General features: G+C 37.3%; 2 protein-coding genes across 5 annotated transcripts in view; both read left to right on the forward strand.

Annotated features, from left to right (window-relative positions):
- Window positions 1-264: 264 nt before the first annotated feature.
- Window positions 265-15,448, forward strand: LOC121882508 (interleukin-6 receptor subunit beta-like). Of its 3 annotated transcripts, XM_042390811.1 has the most exons (16): window positions 305-382; window positions 571-818; window positions 3,756-4,025; window positions 4,116-4,251; window positions 4,353-4,516; window positions 4,620-4,738; window positions 9,314-9,473; window positions 10,927-11,009; window positions 11,163-11,379; window positions 11,504-11,668; window positions 12,132-12,233; window positions 12,317-12,460; window positions 12,540-12,680; window positions 13,846-13,930; window positions 14,091-14,172; window positions 14,683-15,448. In XM_042390811.1, the coding sequence occupies exons 2-16, from the start codon at window positions 767-769 to the stop codon at window positions 15,100-15,102; spliced, it is 2,340 nt and encodes a 779-aa protein (XP_042246745.1). In that variant the 5' UTR covers window positions 305-382; window positions 571-766; the 3' UTR covers window positions 15,103-15,448. The 3 variants fall into 3 exon arrangements, with proteins under 3 accessions (XP_042246746.1, XP_042246745.1, XP_042246747.1); XM_042390812.1 differs by having other exon boundaries at window positions 265-818; window positions 3,927-4,025; XM_042390813.1 differs by lacking the exons at window positions 305-382; window positions 571-818 and adding an exon at window positions 502-547.
- Window positions 15,449-17,796: 2,348 nt separating this feature from the next.
- The window catches only part of rngtt (RNA guanylyltransferase and 5'-phosphatase), a 91,529-nt gene continuing 88,296 nt past the window's right edge, over window positions 17,797-21,029 (forward strand). The window contains exons 1-4 of one of the 2 annotated variants that reach the window (XM_042390237.1): window positions 17,797-17,912; window positions 20,061-20,170; window positions 20,268-20,371; window positions 20,480-20,568. In XM_042390237.1, coding sequence (XP_042246171.1) covers window positions 17,900-17,912; window positions 20,061-20,170; window positions 20,268-20,371; window positions 20,480-20,568 — 316 coding nt within the window. In that variant the 5' untranslated portion in view covers window positions 17,797-17,899. Of the gene's footprint in view, window positions 18,217-20,060; window positions 20,171-20,267; window positions 20,372-20,479; window positions 20,569-21,029 lie in introns of both variants that reach the window. The other variant, XM_042390236.1, reaches the window with a different exon arrangement.

Here is a 21,029-nt window from a genome sequence, read left to right on the forward strand (position 1 = left end):
TTTGGAAAATCACTCATCACACGGTGTGTTCTTTCATTTGGTAGAGACATTTCTTCATCTTCATCTTCATATGTTGGGTTTTAGTGTGCTTCTCCATGCATCTCCCATAGGCTTCAATAAGACTGGTATCAAGCAGAGCATTACAATGTTGGTACTATGAAATGACCCCTTGTTCTTTCATAAACTCTATGAACCACTAGGTGGAGCTATATAAACATAGAATTAGGGTAGTGGTCTAATAATGTTGTCTGTTGTTAGTCTGTCCTAAGGTAAAATGTACCATATAAACGATGCAAAAATCGTTCAAAGTCGTATTTCTTTGCACACAAGACAAGTCATAAACATTGTGTCGGAGGAGGAGGGGCTTGTTTGCCTGACTTAGGTCTGTGATTCATATCTTCGTCATGACAATACATTTTGATTTGGTTGGTTTATCCTAACATGCCGTTCTCATGTTACTGCAAGAATAAACGGAGAACAGAAAAAAGTGTACAGGCTGTCGACAAGTTTACTTAACTTCCTCTTGGGTCGCTGTGTCTCCAGTTGGGTAATATCTCCCGTTTATTTCAGGGTTTGCCTCAGTTCCTGTTAGTCAATGCCTCAGACAGACTTGATGGGGAAAATGTGATGCAGTGTGGTGTGCTACCTCAAAAGATGGACTAAAGACGATTTTCAGACTTCATGTGTGACCCAGCTGGATATCTAACTGCTCTAAATTTATTTTAAAAAGGGGATTTCTTTGATTTCTTGGTTATAGGATAAAATAATGTGTTCATTTCTAGTCCTGTTCATTCTGATTGCAACCTCAGTTTGTGAAGGTAAGTAAAAATTCATATATATGATATATCTTGTGGTGTTTGGTTGTCTAAATGTTAAAATTCAGAGGAGAGAGATGACTCAGTTGTGGGGAAATGCGCATTTTTTGTTTTTTGGTTTCAGCACAAAATGTTCACAGGGTTCAGGTTAGTAAGGAAGGAACCATGTTTAAACACAAACGGGTCTTTAAATCAACTAGAAATAATTACAATTTGCTAGAATCATAGTATTTTTTTAAACAAAGACAGATTTTTAAATTGTTACAGTTACAGATGAGTCTTTAAGACTGCAGTGTTCATTTACATCATCAACTGCTTCTATTTATGTATATATATATATATATATATATATATATATATATATATATATATCTTTTTTTTTTTTAGACCAAACAGAAATTTTCAAATTTTAAAGACGTCTTTGCCAGAATTTCAAATATTATAACATTTCTTGTTATTTTTTTCTGCTTGTATTGTTTCACTTTCACAAAACACATTAGTTTCCACAATACTGAAACCTCACCAAGCAGCACAACAACTCCATTGACTGCTGGACCCAACCCTTAAGTTTAGAGATTTTTACAAGTTACATTTTCATTTTCCCAAAAAGAGACCAAAGAGCTCACAGATGATCACACAATTTGAAGATCATCAAGTTGAAAGCTTTATTGATCATCTGCACACAAGAAAACAAAGAGCCTTCTTCAGTTAGAGACAAGGGTGAGGCTGTGTCGATGGTTTTGAAGTCTGAATGTTTGCATGGGCCCGAAACTCATTGATGATGACTGAAAGAAAAGATTATTCAAATATAGGTTATGGTTATGATTATAGTTATGGTAGCTGGTGGCCTCACATTCACTGGTAACAAACATTACACTCCCTTATCAATAATTTTGATTGTTCTGGACTTGAAGGAGGCTTTTGCAAACACTATTATCACTGGCCTACTATTGGTTGTGTGCTGTGCTTGGTGATGCTCAAGTAAAATATATATATATTTGATATATATTTGGGAGAAAAGTATTACGGCTCCTTTCCAAAATGCTGGCCAATACCCATCCACTGTGTGATAAACTTCCAGTACAAGCCAAGTGTAAACTGCACTGTTCGTGTAATGCCTTTTTAATTCTGTGCTCCTGTCCCATGCCGTGATTTAGCTCCGTATAATGAACACTTTGCTTGATGTCTGCTATCTGAACAATTTGGGAGCAGATAATTTAAGGTGGTTTGTGAGAATTGTGAATTTGCAATTCCAGCGAAGTTGTAGTCCTTTCCGGTGCATTCAGATCACAACTGGTGGATGTTCACAATACCTGAGTCAGAACTGAGTCAGTTGAAGCCTATCTTAGCTATACTGAGAGATATTGGATATGGATATACATGCAGGTCATTAGAGGGAATACTTTCAGTAGTTGTGTGTCTCCTGTGTAATCATCTGCAGCTGTTCGTTAAGCAGCAACAGGAAATGTTGACCCAAACAAATTAGTGGTTGAGCACTAGCCCTGTGTTTGATTAAGATTTATTGTTGAATATTTATCATTGAAAGTTTTTTGGCACTGTATGGTTGTTGAATCAAGGAGGGCTTGAAGAAAGGATGCAGTGACAATGAGGCACTTGAAGGATACTAGAGAGGGTACTGTTTCAATTTAGTCACTTACTGATTTGGATATTGGGAATGGTGATCAAGCACACTATTGAAGGAAAAAGCTTATTCATGTAGTTTAATTGATGTTCTTAAAAATGTATTCACAGTGTTAGAAGAGTTATTAGAGTTAACTATTATTATTTTTGTTAGTATCCTAACTTCTGATTATTTTCTTCAAACCTTTTATTTTCCTCAAAAGGTATCCACCTCCATCGAGGTTATTCCTTAAATTAAGACGGATACAACCACCATGTTGAGCCACTTGATTGATTATTGCATCTTATATTGTATTTATGTGGGGACAGGTACATGCCCTGAGCTTGGAAGCAAAACGAAACATGTGCAAGTCCAGATGTTGATGCAGCCAGATTATTCAAGAGCATCAATGTGCAGTATTGTAAACTGTAGGAGACAGCAGTGGTCTGATAAGTTTTTCCAGTTTAGACAATGTGCGTGAGAGTAGACAGTGAACAATGCATTGCTTTGGTAAGCTTTGTTATTCAAATGCCAAAACTAACCGTCAAAGAGTGCGCTGTATTTCATCCACAAAGATGCCATGGCTCTATTATGGTCTATTGAGATCACTGTCAGAGTAGAAAGCAATACACTATTTCATCCTCTTGAGAGATAAAGAAGAATGAGTTAATCCCTGGGTGACTGAAACATCAAAGCTAAATTGTGAGAGAAGCTAATTCTCCTTGGCTGACATTTGTTCATCTGGCTGACATTTGTTTGATAAAACTTCTTTGTGGTAGTGGTGGAAATAGCTTCACGTGATGTTACAATATTGTCTTTGTTCATACCGAGTGTTACAATACTAGGAAACATCCTTGAAGCTAGAATAACATACTTGTGCGGCATGTGATCACATGGGGAAAGAGTGAATACAGGTTTGGTTTATTCTCAGTCATTTGACTTGTGGCTTGTATGAGATGACAGATGACAAAGTGCGTTCTAAGGAAAGCAAGAGAGGAAAAATATTTGTGATCATAATCTTTGTCGCTGTTTTTTGAAAGCCTCGGAACACAACTTGTTGTGCTGTTTGAGCTTTTGTGCATGTAATGTAATATAAAAAATATATATTTCATCTGAAAGTAAAACCTTTTTTAAAATATTTCTTTGCTTCAGCAACAAGAGTTTGAAATATGTTAGTCTCCGCTGTAAACCATCACATCATCAGCTAATGTTGCTTTTTCTGAACTAAATACATGTGGCTTAATGTAATGGTCTGTTACATAAAAAAAAAAATATAATTTACATTCTGAGATGTTAACTGACATTATCATTCCCTGCAGGTCAACATGACAAAACCTGTAACGTTGTCCCCAAAGATCAGTACATTGAAGTGGGATCTGATGCTGAGATAGTGTGCCAGAGTTCTTGTGTCCGTGGCAAAATCTTTTGGACACTGAACAATGTACCCATGGATACAAGCTTGTCAAACACTATCAACTCTTCACATACAGTCCTGTCACTGAGGAACTTCACTCACCGCAGCGCCACGTTGCAATGCCACAGTGTTGATACTCAGCAAGTCCTCGGAGGCACCACCATCAGAACGTACTGTAAGAAGTGTTCTTAGTACTTATTTTCTAGAAGTTAATATGGCTATAGATGCCTGCAGGACATTGCTGACTTGCTTCTTTTTTTTACAGCAAAACCCAGCAAAATATCATGCATCTGGGAGTATATAAATCAGGATAGGGGAAAGGGTGTGCCAGAGATACTCACATGCAGCTGGGAGCATCAGATGAATTCTTCAATGAAAATAAACTATACTGTGCTGAGTGTGTGAGTTTCACACTCCCTTCCTTTTATGTGAATATTAATGCAGGAACATTTATTTGTCTTGTTTATGTTTGTATTTAATGTAAAACATATATTTCTTTCAGTCCTTCCCTGAGTGAAATCTGCAGCTCGCATGTGAAAACATGCATATTCACTGATACAGCTGGTAAAATACCTTTTGTGGTGAATACCACTGTCATTGTGAGAGCCAAAACTGCTGCTTGGGAAGTTAACTCCGACCCTCAAACATTTTACCCCTATCACATATGTAAGTAACATAAAGTCTATTTTGTAGAAAAATATGTACCTCTTATTGATCTCTTTCTACATTTCTGCGATTTTGATGTTCTGTCATCATTATATTCCCTCAGTGAAAATTACTCCTCCGAAGTTGAACATAACTGCCCTCTCTAATGCTCTGTTGGTTGAATGGACCCGGTCATCTATAAAAAAGTCTGAAAAATGTCATTGTGAAGTCAGATATAACAAGGTATGTCCCTCTTTAATCACCAGAAGACAGTAGTTAGCATTTGCCATTGTGAAACTGTTAAAACTGTACTAAATAAAACACAATGATGATGATTACAAGTCAGATCACCCTAACATAAACAAGACATCATGGTGAAGAGTTAGACCAAAGGTACTGTAAAAATTAACTGGTACAGAAATAATTGAAACCTGGACTCACAACTGTCAAAATTTGTTACATTGTCCGCCATGTCAGAAAGAAAACAAAATATCACACAATAACACAGTGATCAATCTAGGGAACCTTGAGTTCATAAGAATAAAACTAAAGAGTAAACTACATAACAGTTAGCCACACAGTGAATTGACAGTTACCTAGAATGTATTATGCTATGTTTATGGCATATGGGATGGATGGTAGAGATGAGACTTGTGAGTGTTTATGTTGTTGGACAGCTTATGAGTGCAGAATTTGTCATGCAAGGGTTAAAATATACTCTGAATTGACAACATAACAGTACCAAGGAAAACATATCATATGCAGACACAAGAACAACAGACATTGTCCATTGTTCGTGATCTCATGACTCAGCACTTTGAAGTCAGACTAGTTCTTCCTGCTGAACAGACCAAGTCTTCTACAAATTATCTTTAAAGTTCAGACACTAATTACTATCTGTTTGTTATGCGCTAAAATTGCAAGTATTTCCTTGTTACTGAAAGAAAGTCTGAAATAGATTTTGATTAAGTCATCCCAATCTGGCATTGTTGTGAGAAGCAAAACTGATGTAATCTATTTTAATTTTGGACACTTTTTTACTGATTGTTATTGCACAGGTACTATACAATACAGTCTGAAAAATTTGAGTTCTTGCATTAAACCCCCTTGTGGATCAACCAATTTGATAGTAGCAATGCCAAAGGGCTGTAACTGCTCAGTCATCCTTGTTCCACATTCTCATGTTCTCAGGTGTCCCGTTAGTCTTAATTCAATACCAGAAACTATTTCCTTGTTACAAAAAGCAAGTCTGGAGTATAGCTTTAGTATAGCTGTATGCACATCTTTTTAAGCATTAACACTACACCATGTTTATGGATGACTCTTGAGGTATTTTGTGATAGCACAGACGCTGGTTGAGTAGTCAATATTACCTGAAGTGTTCATGATCTTTTACATTAGGTCACTGATGTAGAAGATATGTTATGATAAAGGCTATATTAGACTATCTAAGGTTAAACATATTTTACTTTTTTCACCATCAAAATTAAGCTCATGAGCATCACTTGATGTTGAGATCTCTTGTAAAGCCTCTGACTGTAAAAATGTTAAATGTTACTTTTAGTGTTGATATGTTAGTTTAAAAAGTCGAGCCATTCTGGCTTTATGCTCTTTACAAATCAGCCTATCTGGTTATGAGATTTAACCATCTTATTATTGGTCTTAAGAAGAAAATATTTTTTATATAAACTTTTAATGTTAAACCTACAGTGCGGAACTTTTACATATAAATGAACATCTGTTACATTCAAGCCCTTGCCAGATGAGTTCACACAATGCTGATCAAGTCTATCACCACTGGATACATTTTTCTGTGTTCCACAGTATACAGAGTTTTTAAATACGATAAATACGATATGACAATAATGTTGTTGAGGGTCAAACATTTCTGAGGAATACATGGAATATCAAGGCCTACAATTTTTATTGATACATTTTTGACAAGATAAAATAACTTACAATACTATGGTGGGCTGTTTTTATAAGGGGTCTTGAGTTGTAGTTTTCTTCTTTCAAACTTTGCCTCAACTTTTCCTCATTCGCTTGGTTAGAACTAGACCAGATTTCTGAATCACAGGCAGTTCAGATATACTACCCCTACTGTCTGAAAATTGTTTAGTTATGATTTAATACTCATGAATAATCACAAACTATTGATAACACTACTGTCACAGCAGTGGACAGTTCTCTGAAGATTTATTTAGAGTTACTGGTCTAGATGTCCTTGATGTCCTTAGAAGTATCACAAGTATCCAACTGTTGAAAAAATACAACCAACTGACAGCAATGCTGAATTGTTATGAGGCCAGAACAGTGACAGTTAAATTTTGGCATCAAAATAAAGCTTGGCATTGAAAACAAAACCTGAACGGAAAAGGAAACATTGGCATATTGGAAAAAGTTTTATTGGCACTGAAACATGTTCCACTGAAGAATACAGCTCCTCTGGGTATTATCTGGAAAATTTCAGGCTTTCAGTGCATATGGGAAAGGGGCTTGATATTATTTATTTTACTCCATTCTAGACCCTTTCAAAGTAGGAAAAGCCTCTGTGTTAATCCAACTGAAACCTGTGGCTACTAGACCAGACCTGAGAGAATAGAGCTAAATGGCTAAATCATTTTAAATAAAACTTTAACCCACTCAAACACTGTTCTGTTTATGGTTCAAACAACAAATTGACAGGCTAATTGATCCTAAGGAGTGAAATTCCTGTGCGTATATTTAGATAAACATGAAATCATTTAATGTCACCTGTTAATTTCTACACTCCTTGTCTCACACATTTTATTGCTTAATTTAAGGTCTATTTGCGTTTATATACTTTTCCTTTCACTGAATCCTACTATTTTTCTGCTGCAACATCCTAATTTACCCATGGAGATGAATATAGTTTGATCTAGTATGCTCAATCTGAAGCGATGCTTCTCTACCAGCCACTGGTTACATGGAGTTCACTCAAACTAACTTTTAGGTTACAATTAGGCTTCCAAAGGAAGTCTGGTAACTTGGAGTGTATCTGTGATTTCAGTCACTGATCAACGTCAGTAACCTTGTTTTTGAGTCTGATATTATACTTTACACAGTAGCTCTATTCTGGACTCTGAAATGATACACACCTGGCATTTATAGGGTAAATAAAGGATACATGCTGTCCAGCTACTAAAATCACAATATACTAGTTTACATTACAAACATTGGCCTGCTGTCCTAATCCCCTTCAGACAGCTGAGCAGGACAATATTCCTGTGGTGATGAGGAAAAAATGACTATGGCCAGACCCTCTGCGGTAACACTAATACAGTCCTGAGAGGGGGAATACTGTGGACCACTGTCAGCTGGAGATACTGTCAGAACTATTAGCCAAGATTCTCCAGTCATTGAACTCTAACCACTAACTTCTACACTACTGCTACATGCACAATGTTGGTTTGCAGTAATGTTAGCTAATAGGGTTGGGCGATATGTTAACCTTCTCCAACCAGCCACTGTCAGCCCAACAACCAGCGATCGACGATATAGTTGCGCAGGTGGTGTGTGTGTATGTGTGCGGCGGTGCATGTAAACACTTTATCCTGGTTTCAGAAACCTAGATATGATACCTGGAGTACTCCAATAGAAACCAGTATACTGTTGCATGTAAACACCTGATCCAGGTTTCTGAACGCTCTTTGTTGGTACAGAACATAGTGGCTGAGATGGTGAGGAATCAAGACACAACTGGACAGAGATGATCAGAAACCTGGATACTGTTTGAATCATATATACAGGAATATAAACCAGGTCTCCTGTGTTTCATGTAAATACCATATCCTGAATATGATCAAAACCAGGATAAAACTCAGATATAAGCACACTCATTCATAAAAGCTGTGTCTGAAATCACTCCCTCGTTGTGCATAAGTGTTAGCAGCTTGATGTAGTTAAAGTATTGCAGTAAAAGTAGTGGTTTGGACCCTCTGACTGATATATTATTATATATGACATCATTAGATTATTAATACTGAAGCATCGGTGTTTGAACTACTTTATATACAGTTATTTAGTTTAGTCCAGTGGTTCCCAACCTAGGGGTCGGGCCCCTCCAAAGGGTCACCAGATAAATCTGAGGGTTCGTGAGATGATTAATGGGAGAGGAAAGAAGAAAAAAGTTCTGATACACAAATCTGTTTTCAGTTTTTTCTCTAATCTTTGATTTTTGGCGAAATATTGGATCATTTGAACATTTACTGAAATGAAACCATGTGAGAAGTTTAGAAGGAAAAATCACTATTTGGAGGAGCTGTTAACAACTCATAGACATCTGAACACTGCTTTTTGTAAGACATCAAAAGCCAAAAAGGTAGGAAACCACTGGTTTCATCTTTAACAATGTCTGTATTTTAAAAGCTTGTTATATTATCCATTGTGTCAAATCTTCATCTGAAAAGTAATTAAAGCTGTCAGATAAATGTACTGAAGTAGAAAGTACAATATTTCCCTCTGAAATGTAGTGGAGCAGAAGTATAAAGCAGCATCAAATGGAAATACAGTACAAGTACCTCAAAATTGTACTTAAGTAGAGTACTTGAGTAAATGTACTTAGTTACTTTCCGCCACTGTCACTACTTACTCACTAGTGAGTGTCATTTTGTGTCATCCCTGTCAATTGTAGAGTCACAAAATAATTCATCAATCAATCATTTTGGACACAGTCACAACAGCAATTACAAACTGACTCAGCCCTCCTACAGGTGTCAGGTGACAGTTACACAGCAACTGCTATGTCCCTAGAATTTGAGTGGATGTTTCTAACCAAAATCTTTCTGTTTTTCCTAGTGGGTGCTCAGGAAGACTCTAGACCCTGAACCTATAAGCACCATAATCATTGAAAAATTGGAACCCTGCACTAACTACAAAATATCAGTCCGCTGTGCTTTAGACCACGCCCCCTGGAGCGACTGGAGCCAGGAGAAGACCGTTCTGACCAAACTAAATAGTGAGAACACTGTTTACTGTGTTTATTCAGCATCTCTGTATACATTTGACTGAGAAAATACACTTTAGAGTATCCAACATGAAAGAATTATATCATATCAATATAACAAAGCTTCCTACACACAAGTTCTCAATGGAGAACAAATTACATTGTCATTTAAGAAGACTCAGGATAGTAAAATGAGGATAATAATAATACCTTGTCATTTTTCTCAGAAGTTACAGTGTGGATTTAACATATTCAATAGACTGACTGATTGATAAATTGTATTTAGAGTTGTGAAGAACCATAGATGGCATGAGAGTTTGCCTTGGCTATAATAATTAAGGCAATGCTTCTGCACCACTGTTGATCTGCTCTCACAGTCTTGGTGTACATGAAGAACACTCAACTTCCTCCATTATATTGTGCATTAATAACAACTTAGAAGTGATTATGCTGTGTTATCAGTTTACTTAAATGTGCAAAAGCCATGATAAGCCAACCATTCATGAAAGTGAGGAATACGTTTGTATATGCATCATACTGGAACACTGGACAGTTCTTCAGGTTTACAAATTAACATTGGTTTTGCGTCAGATAAACAAACCAAAAACATTTATTTGTAACATTTTGTATAGAAATTGTGAAAGACTGAAATTTAGAAAGATTATTTGCTGCCGCTGAGAGGGAGTGAAGATCAGATTGAGCTACTTAATTTGGACACATTTGAGTTACAGGTTAGGACTTGAATGTGAATATCTCGAAGTCAAAACACTTCATGCGTCACATTTCACTGATCTGATAACAAATCATTGAACCAAATCATAAGCTTTCACAGAGGTGTAGATTGACATTTACCAAGAGGGAATTTGTACCTCACAGTGTAAAAGACAGATGTGCAAGACTTAACGTGTTTTACCCTTTAAAACCAAAAACAAACTGTGACTAATGGAAAGATCACCCCTCACTAGTTGGCAGCGGTTGCGATGAGCTCAAGGCTATTTTGCCTTCAGTTCCAGCTGTCAGCACTAGTCCTGTTTTCTCCTGCTTTGACTTTAGTTTAAACCAGATTTTGCTATGCAAACTGTATAGTTAACTGTCAGCATACATTGTAGGGCTTCAACTAGAGCTTATTTTCATTATTGATTAATCTATTGAATTTCTTTTTATATTATAGTCCATAAAATGTCAGAAAATGATGAAAAACGTATATCATAATTTCCCATAGCCCAACATGACATCTTCAAATAGCTTGTTTTGTACTAACAGTAGTATAAACCCAAAGATATTCAATTTGCAATTATATAAAACCATAAAAAACAGCAAATCCTCACATTCGAGAAGCTGCGGAATCAGCAAAGGACTTTAATTAATTATCAAAACAGTTGCCACATTTTCTGTTGTCACTAATTATTTCATCTCTAATATATTGCTTTATGTGTATTCCTGAACATATTTTAACCCTTTACAGAGAGCGATGTCAAGTTGCGTCTGTGGAGACAGGTAGCCAAACCAGACAAAAATGGAGTTAGACAAGTTCGCACCATGTGGACGGTAAGGAACCCTCACACAGATCCTTTAAATTCACTTCCTTCATTTCTAAACTCAAAATTCAATTCTACAACTTCACAGCATACAGTACATTTCCTAAGAGACATGCTTCATACATCACTTATTGATATTTCGTGCTTCAAACTCTTTACACAGGAGATTCCTTCGACATGCCAAGGCACATTTACCCACATTGTCAAACAGACTTCCTACAAGGAACACATGCGTGGAGTAAATTATGCGGATATATTGTGTGGCAACTCAACATGTGTTGTTGATGTGAACCAAGATGCACACAGACTAAATCTCACAGTCTTCCATAATGAAGCCTTGCTTGCGGAGGACTCCGTTTATGTTCCAGCCATTGGAGAAAGTGAGTTTTAATGCAATGAGTTTGCTTTCATAGTGGTTGTCACAGTTTATGGGTCATATTGTTTTCATTTTCCCTGATTGTGTATCAAGCAATAAGCCTCTTTTCACTTGATTTCACTTGGCAGGCCTCCCTCAAGTGACAGACATGCAGACCTCAACTCTTGATGGTGTTATTCTGGTCAGCTGGAAGGCTCCTGTTCAGCCTGTCAGTGGTTACATGATCGACTGGACCCACAATGGGAATCAATACTACTGGAAGGAAAGCAAATACACCAACATAACACTATTTGGTAGGTTAGAGAACAGGCATAAAAATGGTTAATGGATTGCAGATGGAAATATGGCCATTGAAAAGATGCTTTATTGGCATTAACATCAATACATCAGTCATCATCAATCATCAGTCGTCATCAAACCAATCCCTAGTGGGCTATGACTAAATTTTTTTGACCGCTACATCAATTTGTGTCTTCTCTTTCATCATCTGAGAGTGGGAAATAATGGATTCACTAGTGAAAATACATTGTTGAACAGCTGTTCTGAAATGCATTAGCCAGAGATTTTATCATGTTACAAGTTTTCGGGAACTCTCTCACAGACAGGATCCATTACATGCTATGTTGCTTTCCTGTTTGATCCACTTTAATCAAACAAAGGAAAGCAGCAGCAGTAATGGAAAGGGGAGAAGAACAAGTTTCAATGAGTTTTCACAATCACAAATAGTTTTTGTGAACTGTCTGCCCTTCCTTACAGACCTCCTGTACAAGAAGCCGTACAATATTACAGTAACTCCACTCTTTGATGACAAGACAGGTCATGGCACAGAAGCCCTTCAGATCTGCTCCAGAATGGAAGGTACATTATTCTCCAGACAGATTATTCTATTCTGCACTCCTTTCTCTTACCAGTCTGATTTTCAAAAACATGGTCCCTTACAGATCCAGGAAATGTCACCATCATCGATGTTCAGACTAAAGACAAAAGCGCCTTGGTGAGATGGAACATGAAGTCACAGGAGGAATGCAGTGGTGTCGTTGTGAACTACACAATTTTCTACATGACACAGAATGGACCACAGCTCAGTAAGTCCACCACAGATAGAAATGGTTTATCATCTATAACATTGCATTTATGTTTTTTTCTCTGGTGCTTTTCTTCTAGATGTTACTGTAGATCACACAAAGCGGGAAATCTCTTTGAAAGATCTGAATCCAAAGACCCAATACAGTGTCTATGTTGAGGCCATAGCTCTTACTGGAACAACCAAAAGCAGTGAAAGGCACTTTAATACCAAGAAATTTGGTAAGTAGTCTGTAAGTGCTCCTAAGTGGAAATGTCTGGTTTTTAAATATCAAATCAAATATTAAGCATATTAAGCAACCATTTACATTTGCATACATGGCCGACTGACGAGCAGCAGGGGGACAAGTTTATGAAGCCTGTGCTCACAGAACTAAGGCTACAGTGTGTACAGTAACCACTCAATTTCACTCTGATGGCTCTATAGCTTTAGAGGTGGGCAGGCTAACACTTGCACCCCCTGCTGTGGCACCAATACAACATTGCTGGAAAATTCCACATTTTTCCAGTTGCCAAATATCTCTATGTTATGATTATTGTCATTTCCAGCATTATTGCATTGTCTGGGAGATGTGGGTGTTTCTCTGATGAGATCGACCACAAAAATGATCCCTGCATGAACTTATCTTCAGTGTTTACTGTTCAGTGATTGGAGAATATTTCTCCTATCTCTTTTTCTTTCCACCATTTTCTCTTCTGCTTAAGAAACTCTTAAGGGAGTCCTGCTCCCTACTCCTAACAGTTTTTCACCTTAGGAGGGCTCGCAAGGGCTAAGATGCTTTTTGAACAACTTTTATCTTTATCAGGATGTAGTCTTAACTGCGGGGAAATTCTTAGAAAATGACATTAGAGTTAATAATTTTCTAAGAATTTCGTCACTAGGAGTGACTCTTTGTACTATGAAGCTTTATGTAAGACGGGGCAGCATCAAATAGCTGAGAAGGGAGAGACGAAGCCTGTGTGAAATAGAATCACTGTTTTATATCTAAGTATCATCTATTATCATCTTTGAAATGGTGTTTTTTAGTCATTAAAAGAGTTAAATATAGTCTGCCATTGGTCAAGTTTGAGGTTTTCACATGTTAGTTTAAGAGTTGTTCATGACTGTTGCCATGATTTAAAAATAATGATGGTTTATTGTCATTACTTTGCTGTTGAATCATAAGTCACATGTGCCAAGATTAATTAAATTCCAGCCACAAACATTCTTAGTAATCATCTACTGATTACATTGTTTTTGTGGCCACCAGTTGCTCAAAACATCATTAATGTCTTTTCCATCAACAAGAAAAAAACGTTTTATGCAGAAGTACATTACATCATTTCACTGACTTCATTATTTGTGCTTAACAATCTACTGCAGCATAATTTATTCTTTTTTTGATAGATCCAATGCTGATCACAGCGCTTAGTGTCTGTGGAAGCATCGTCATAGTTCTTGTGTTATCTCTGGGATTATGCTGCGCTGTCCAGTAAGTTACAGTCTTTTATTGTCACTGATGATGTGATGTGGATTGATTTTGAATGAAAACTTTGACGAAATAAGAAAAGGCATATTATACAGGATTGTGAGGTCATAATTTGAACTTAAATTATGACTATTAAAAGATGTTTCCCTAATGATTTTTTTAGATGGAAGAAATTCAAGGAGAAGCCGGTGCCGAACCCTGGCCTCAGTTCTGTGGCATTGTGGCCATCGGCAAGTCATCAAAAGGTGAACTCAGTGCATCAGGGGGAATGTATCACACCCAAATTAAAGTGGCTGAGGTAGTGAAATGACACAAATTGAGGATATTTGTGGACAGGGAGTGACATAAGCAAGAATGTAGGCGGTAGTCCTGAAGAAGGATATTGCAGTGGTTTGGATCCATGTCCCACTGGACCGTAGCCAGTCACAACCTCACGCCCTGCATATTTTATGTATTCAGTTAAGTGATATTGTCTGCAAATTGTATTTTCCAACATAGAAACGTTTAGATTTAGATTTATTTCAAAGCCTTCTACACACTTCCAGGTATACACGTGTCAGTGAAGTCTAATGGTGAAGTCTGATTAGTGTGAAAACATGCACTGGTGGCTTTAGATGGAGACCACTACACCTCTGTCATGTTTGTTTAAGATGAAAACCACTGGATTATAAAAAATTTATTAAATCAACACCTTACATCTTTTTGTTAACCCTTTAAATGTGTGTGTGTGTGTGAATGTTCTGATGTGCCCACAGGGAACAAGCTCCTTCCAGCCATTCAGTAATCCATCCGAAAGCCTCTGTGAAAGGGTTTATATGGAGGATGATCAGAGAACTTCCACCCCTCCACTAGCTATAGGCTGTGATCCACACCTTAACCCAGCCAGTGACCAGAAGGAGGAATATGCTGACCCAGCCATAATTCCAGCGGCAGATGTACAGAATGAAAGGCCAGTTGAACCTGTAGAGACACTGTGTCCATCTCCTGGAGAATCCACAGCACTGCTGTCTTCAGACAACAGCCCTTTAACACCATACAGAAGCCAGAGTTCCGTGGAAGCTCCAGCCCCAAGGACCAGTAAACAGTGTAAGCCCCTGCTTCCAGAGAAACAGCAAGAGAAGACAGTCACTGTTTACGTCACTTTGGACATGTTTGAACAAGGCCAGGGTAGGTGAGAGAAAGAGAAGCGATAACAACATTCCAAGTATGGAGCTAAGTTGTTCAGGTTTGAATAAAGCAGGAGTGATTTAATCTTTCCCAAGACTTCCCCGGTCATGTGTAGCATTATTCTGCTTTGCACTGTGGCTTCTGTGGAATGAAAGTAAGGAAGAGTGATTGTAATCTTATGCTGTTTCAGACTATATCGCTCAAGTAATATAAAGTGATGTTTTTGTGTAAATAAGTACATTTTGTTACTGTATATTCTGGATTGATACAAATGTGTAATATTTATAGCAAGACAATGTGTTTAGTAGCTGCTATAATGTAAAGCCAATATTTTTTTTGCAGAAATATGATTAAAAAAAAAAAAAAAAAGATATATATATATATATATATATATAAAGATATAAAGATATATAAAGATATATATGCTGGAAAGATATACAGTTATCTAAATATTTAGATAACTGTATATCTTTCCAGCAACAGTTTCTGGTCTGGTTGATGCTAAGTCAATGAAAATGGATTTATTTTTTTCAGAACTGACAACATTTAGGCCATAATGTGGAACCAATGTTCCTAACATTCAGCACTCTACATGAAAACTGTTTACTTTGAGAGGTTTTTGCTTTTAACACACTAATGACTCTGGTGCCCTCATTATGCAGCAGAGGTTGAAATGATAAAACAAACATGTACATACAGTCGGCATTATAAAATCCCATGTTTGTCCAGTGATAGCATGCTAAGGATGAATGTAAATGGTGTGAATTACATTTTGTTGTTGAAATAATATTAGCTATATGCATTTTAGAGCTAATAGAGCTATGTATTTTATTGCAAAGTGATATCCTATGTTCCCTCTTTGTTGTCACTGATATCTACACTTGTAAAATAGTATTAAACTGCTTGCGTGTGACTGGAAATCTGTCACTCCTTGCAGTTTTTCTTGTATCACATGGCATCACATGTAAAAATTGCAGAAACCACTCAACAGGCTGTTCAAAGATATAAATTTATGCAGGATCACACATTTTATTTCAATATTTCAGAAGTATGAAATAGTCTTGAATTTGTTAAATGGTTCAGTTCTTGAATTTCCAAAAGACACTGCAACACTTAATAAATATTCATCAAGTGAAATACATTTGAAAACTGCCATGTATTTTGTATTTTTCCAACTGTATTAAAACAGTAACAACAAACAGCCAGGTGTTCCAGCACAGAAACAACATATTACAGTGACATCAGAATCTGCAAGAACATTAAAGAACAATATTAAATAAAGTACATACATTTTGTGTTTTACAAGCTTTCTTATTCTTAGAGTGCAAAATGGTTTAAACTGCTTTTAATCAATTTCATTTGTGATTGGAGTATTTAGATCTATGAATGTGTGATTTTGCTTGCAATGAGATCATACTGATTATATTGTACTCATTAGCTTTAGCATAAGAGTAATTAGTACAACAAAACAGTACATGTTCATAAGGAAGGGAAAATTCTGAGCCAAAGTGTTGATATGATGCACTGACATGCTGCCAAAACTTCTGAGACTGGGGTCCCAAATAAACATAAAATAGACATTGATCTTCAGGTCCCCGTTCACAAAAATTACAATATATATCCATGTCCTTTTGAAAATTTTGTAAAAAAAAAGAACTTTCTTCTTAAACTCATCAGTCTATTCTTGTTGATTTACTGAGTAACAAAGGCTATTCCATGTGAGCTATTGCTAAGAAACTGAAGATCTCATAAAACAATATTTACTACTTCCTGCGGACAACAGCGCAAACTGGCTCTAACCAGAATAGAAAGAGAAGTGGGAGGCCCCGGTGCACAACTGAGCAAGGGGAGAAGTACATCAGAGTCTCCAGTTTGAGAAATAGGCACCTCATATGTCCTCAACTGGCAGCTTCATTAAATGGTATCCACAAAACACCAATCTCAATGTCAACAGTGAAGAGGCGACTCCAGAAAGAAGAAAAAGCTATATCTGAGACAGGCCAATAAAAGGAAAATATTAAGATGGGCAAAAGAACACATACATTGGACAGAGGAACATTGTAAAAAAAGTGTATGGACAGACAAATCTAAATTTGAGGTGTTTTGATCACAAAGAAGAACATTTGTGAGAAACATAACAAATGAAAAGATACAGGAGGAGTGCTTGATGCCATCTGTCAAGCATGGTGGGGGAAATGTGATGGTCTGTGGGTGCTTTAGTGATGGTAAAGTGGGAGACATGTACAGGGTAAAAGGGATCTTGAATAAGGAAGGCTTTCACTCCATTTTGCAATGCCATGCCATACCCTGTGGACAGCGCAGCTTGACGGTATGGTATGTAAGAAGTGCCCATCAAGCCAATCCAATTTGTGGGAGGTGCTCCAGGAAGCATGGGGTGAAATTTCTTCAGATTACCTACACACACACACACACACACACACACACACACACACACACACACACACACACACACACACATATATATAGTTATATATAGTTATATATAAGTTATATGGCATTTTTAAAAGACAGTGTGTTTTAAAACCCATAAATAAATGTTCTGCGATCATGTGTCCAAACGGATTTTGTAGTTTGGTGTCCTTTCTCGTATGTACCTGCAGGTGACAGTATTACGCAGGATGCCGTCTAAACTACAGACATTAACAACCAGAAGAAGAAGGCTAGCTAGTTTAGCCCCAGCTAGCTAGCTCGTTTTGCGACTGCTACGTTAATGACGTTATGCTAGCTACTTGCTAACAATCTGGACGTACGGAAAGCTGACCAAAATATAACTTCATATCTGAGATGCTGTTCTGCTGTGAGTCATAACAACATATGTTTCGTGTAGATGTCTGCCGGCCCGTCAGGAGGTTGATCGGGCTCAAACTTAGTGGATGATTGTCCTGAATTAGTATCCAGAGGGCCTTGAGTCCGCGGTGCTCGAGTGAGCGACAGCCAGGGATTACCGCGACCTCACCGGGTGACCATCCAGCCACACGGGTAGCGAGGTTTTAACTATTACCAGTGATTCACTGCACCGAAACCTCTCCCCCTGAACATGTCACACACCGGACCCCCTCCTCGATGGCGGAATTGCCCCAGAAGAGGACAACCTGTGGCCGGTGAGAGAAAGAAAACACAACGATAGATTAACAAGCTTCATTCACGCTGCTAATGCTACTAGCTACGTAGTGGGAGTCTTGTGTTTATCGCACAGCATGCTGGCAGTAGTGGAAACGTTATGACCCGCTTTTTAATTTGCTAAACGTTCTGATATAACAAGCAGCACGTAGCTATTTTGGGTCATTTTCAGTCACACATAAATGCCAGGTTAGCATCACAACACTGTCAAGTTAACGAGCAGTGTAGTCCTAATTAATATTATTTTATTTAAAGAAGTGATGGTTGGTGTGAAATTGACTTCCGATTTGACTAGATGTTACTAACGAACTATAGGAGCTCAAACGTTTTAAAGAGTGTGTACGTTTTTTAGTTGTAGCGAGGCCAACTTAATTTGCCAGTTTTCTGAATGAAGTTTGTAATGGTTCGCGCTTGTTTAGCTAACGTGGCACCTGTGGCTAACGCTCTGTCAACATTCAACTCTCTGTAGACATGCGTGTTTTCCCCTCGCTAATAATTCTAATTTAATTATTTGTGGGCTGTGTTTCGTTCATTTATTTCCCATTTTTAGAAAATATATTTGAAAACAGTCACGGGGTTGGGCTGGCTCCGTTGTCGATCACGTGTCAAAACAAACCGAAGCGATAGCGTGGTTGTGCTTCACTTTAAGATGCTATGCAGTGTGGTGGTCGTTATCCATGAAAGGACAGGTTCATAATTTTTCAAGTCTGTCTTAAAACAACAGTCAGGAGCCCAAATGAACATTGAAATTGTTTTTTCTTGCTGTAATCATACCTCCTGCCCATACTGATCATTAGAATATCCTTCATAATGCACATACAATGTAAGTGATGGGGCCAAAATCCACAGTGCTCCTCCTGTGCAAAAACGCATTTAAAAGTTTATCTGAAGCTAATATGACGCTTCAGCATCCAATTTAGTCAAATCAAGTAGATATCTTTCAATGTTAGTCTTTTTTTGTGCCAAAGTCCCTCTTTCTGTTATTCCACCACAGCTCAACAGGGAAACACTGTCTGAGGAAACACAAAGAGGGAATTTGATGCTAAAAAGACTGTAAATGTGGCAGATATCCACTTGATATGACTAACTCAGACTTCACATCAACTTTTAAATGCATTTTTGCACGAAATGACTGATTTTGTCCCCCATCACTTTAGTTGAAAGCACATTTTAAGGTGATCTTTTAACAGACAGTATGAACAGGAGGAATGATTATAGCAAGGAAAACCTCTTTCAGTGTTCATATAGGCGCCTGACAGTTGTTTTAAGACACACTTGAAAAATTGTGAAACTCTACTTTAAAGCATTTTTTGCTTGCCAGGCCCATCTCCACACCAGGTTTGCTTTGTATCAGTGCACAAGTGTGGTCAGATATTGAATTTCAAATCACAGCTGGAGGTGGTGGCACTTTAAAATGTTACAGTGACATATAGCAGTAGTCAGCGCACATGGATGGGTCCAGATTAATTAACTGACTGATTTCTCTCTTTTACGCTTTATTTAACACCTCCACAGCATGTACTTTCTCCTTGGTTCTCACTTAGCTGATGCACTGTTTTTTAAAACCATGGACAAGCCTGATTTGATAAGGGATTCATCAAAATATTTAGATTTGATTTGGTATGACAAAGTGTGATTAATGGGATGATTTATGACACAGTTTCTCAGTGATATATCACACCATGTATTGCAGGAATAAAGTAATTAAACTAACAATCAGCAGGAAATGAACCCATTTATCAGTCGTCTTGCTTGGATCCTCCTTCAAGTGTAGATGTTTTGATACTTGAACACCATTGATTCATTATGTGTTATTGTCCTCTAGGTAAATTCTTGCCAATGAAAACAATGTTGGGTCCCAGATATGATGACCAAGTTGCAGAGGAGAACAGATTTCACCCGAGCATGCTGTCAAACTACTTAAAAAGTCTAAAAGTAAGTACCCTCATGAAGACTGAAATACTGTGCCGATTGAGTAATATATTGACATTGAAAAATCCATGACATGAAATATCATTTTGTCTTCCTCCAGGTGAAAATGGGTTTGCTTGTGGATTTGACGAACACGACTCGCTTTTATGACCGCAACGACATTGAAAAAGACGGCATAAAATATTTGAAGCTTCAGTGTAAAGGGTATGAGTAATTTTACTGTCCTGAGCTAAACAAATTGTCCTCATTCAGTTTTCTTGTAGTTCATTCAGTTGTAACATACCAAGACTAATGTCATTCTCTTTGTTTTAGACATGGAGAATGCCCATCAAAAGAGACGACTGGGATGTTTATCAGGTTCTGTGAACACTTTATAGAGAAGAATCCTACAGAATTAATAGGTAAGGAGCCCTTGGTTTAAAAGTTAGATTCAATCGATAACAGATTATGTGTTTGACTTATTGCAGATCATTTGTATTTTCATTTTGCTTCATTTCAGTTCCTCCTTTTTCACTGATTCAATAGTCAGAAATACTTATATGACTGTGAGCCTGTTTTAAAATCATGTATCATGTGGAATTTACAGAGATATGAGAAGCAGTAGGATCAAAACTATTGTTACTATTAATGTGTTCTACGATTTCGTATCTTAAGTACAGTACACTACAGGAAACAATCCCGCCATTGCACTATTTTATCAAAGAATTAGACCCGTCTATGAAAACGTATACTGGGCCAGATGATTAGTTTCAGAGAATTTTTCCCATAAAAGCGTGAGCAAGCTGTCGGATACTAAAGCCTAATATTTCTGACTTTAATCTTTCTTTAAAAAATAGATTTAGAAGCAGAGATCTAGTAATAT

The sequence above is a fragment of the Thunnus maccoyii genome, chromosome 17 (assembly GCF_910596095.1).
Source record: "Thunnus maccoyii chromosome 17, fThuMac1.1, whole genome shotgun sequence".
Classification (NCBI taxonomy): Eukaryota; Metazoa; Chordata; class Actinopteri; order Scombriformes; family Scombridae; genus Thunnus; species Thunnus maccoyii.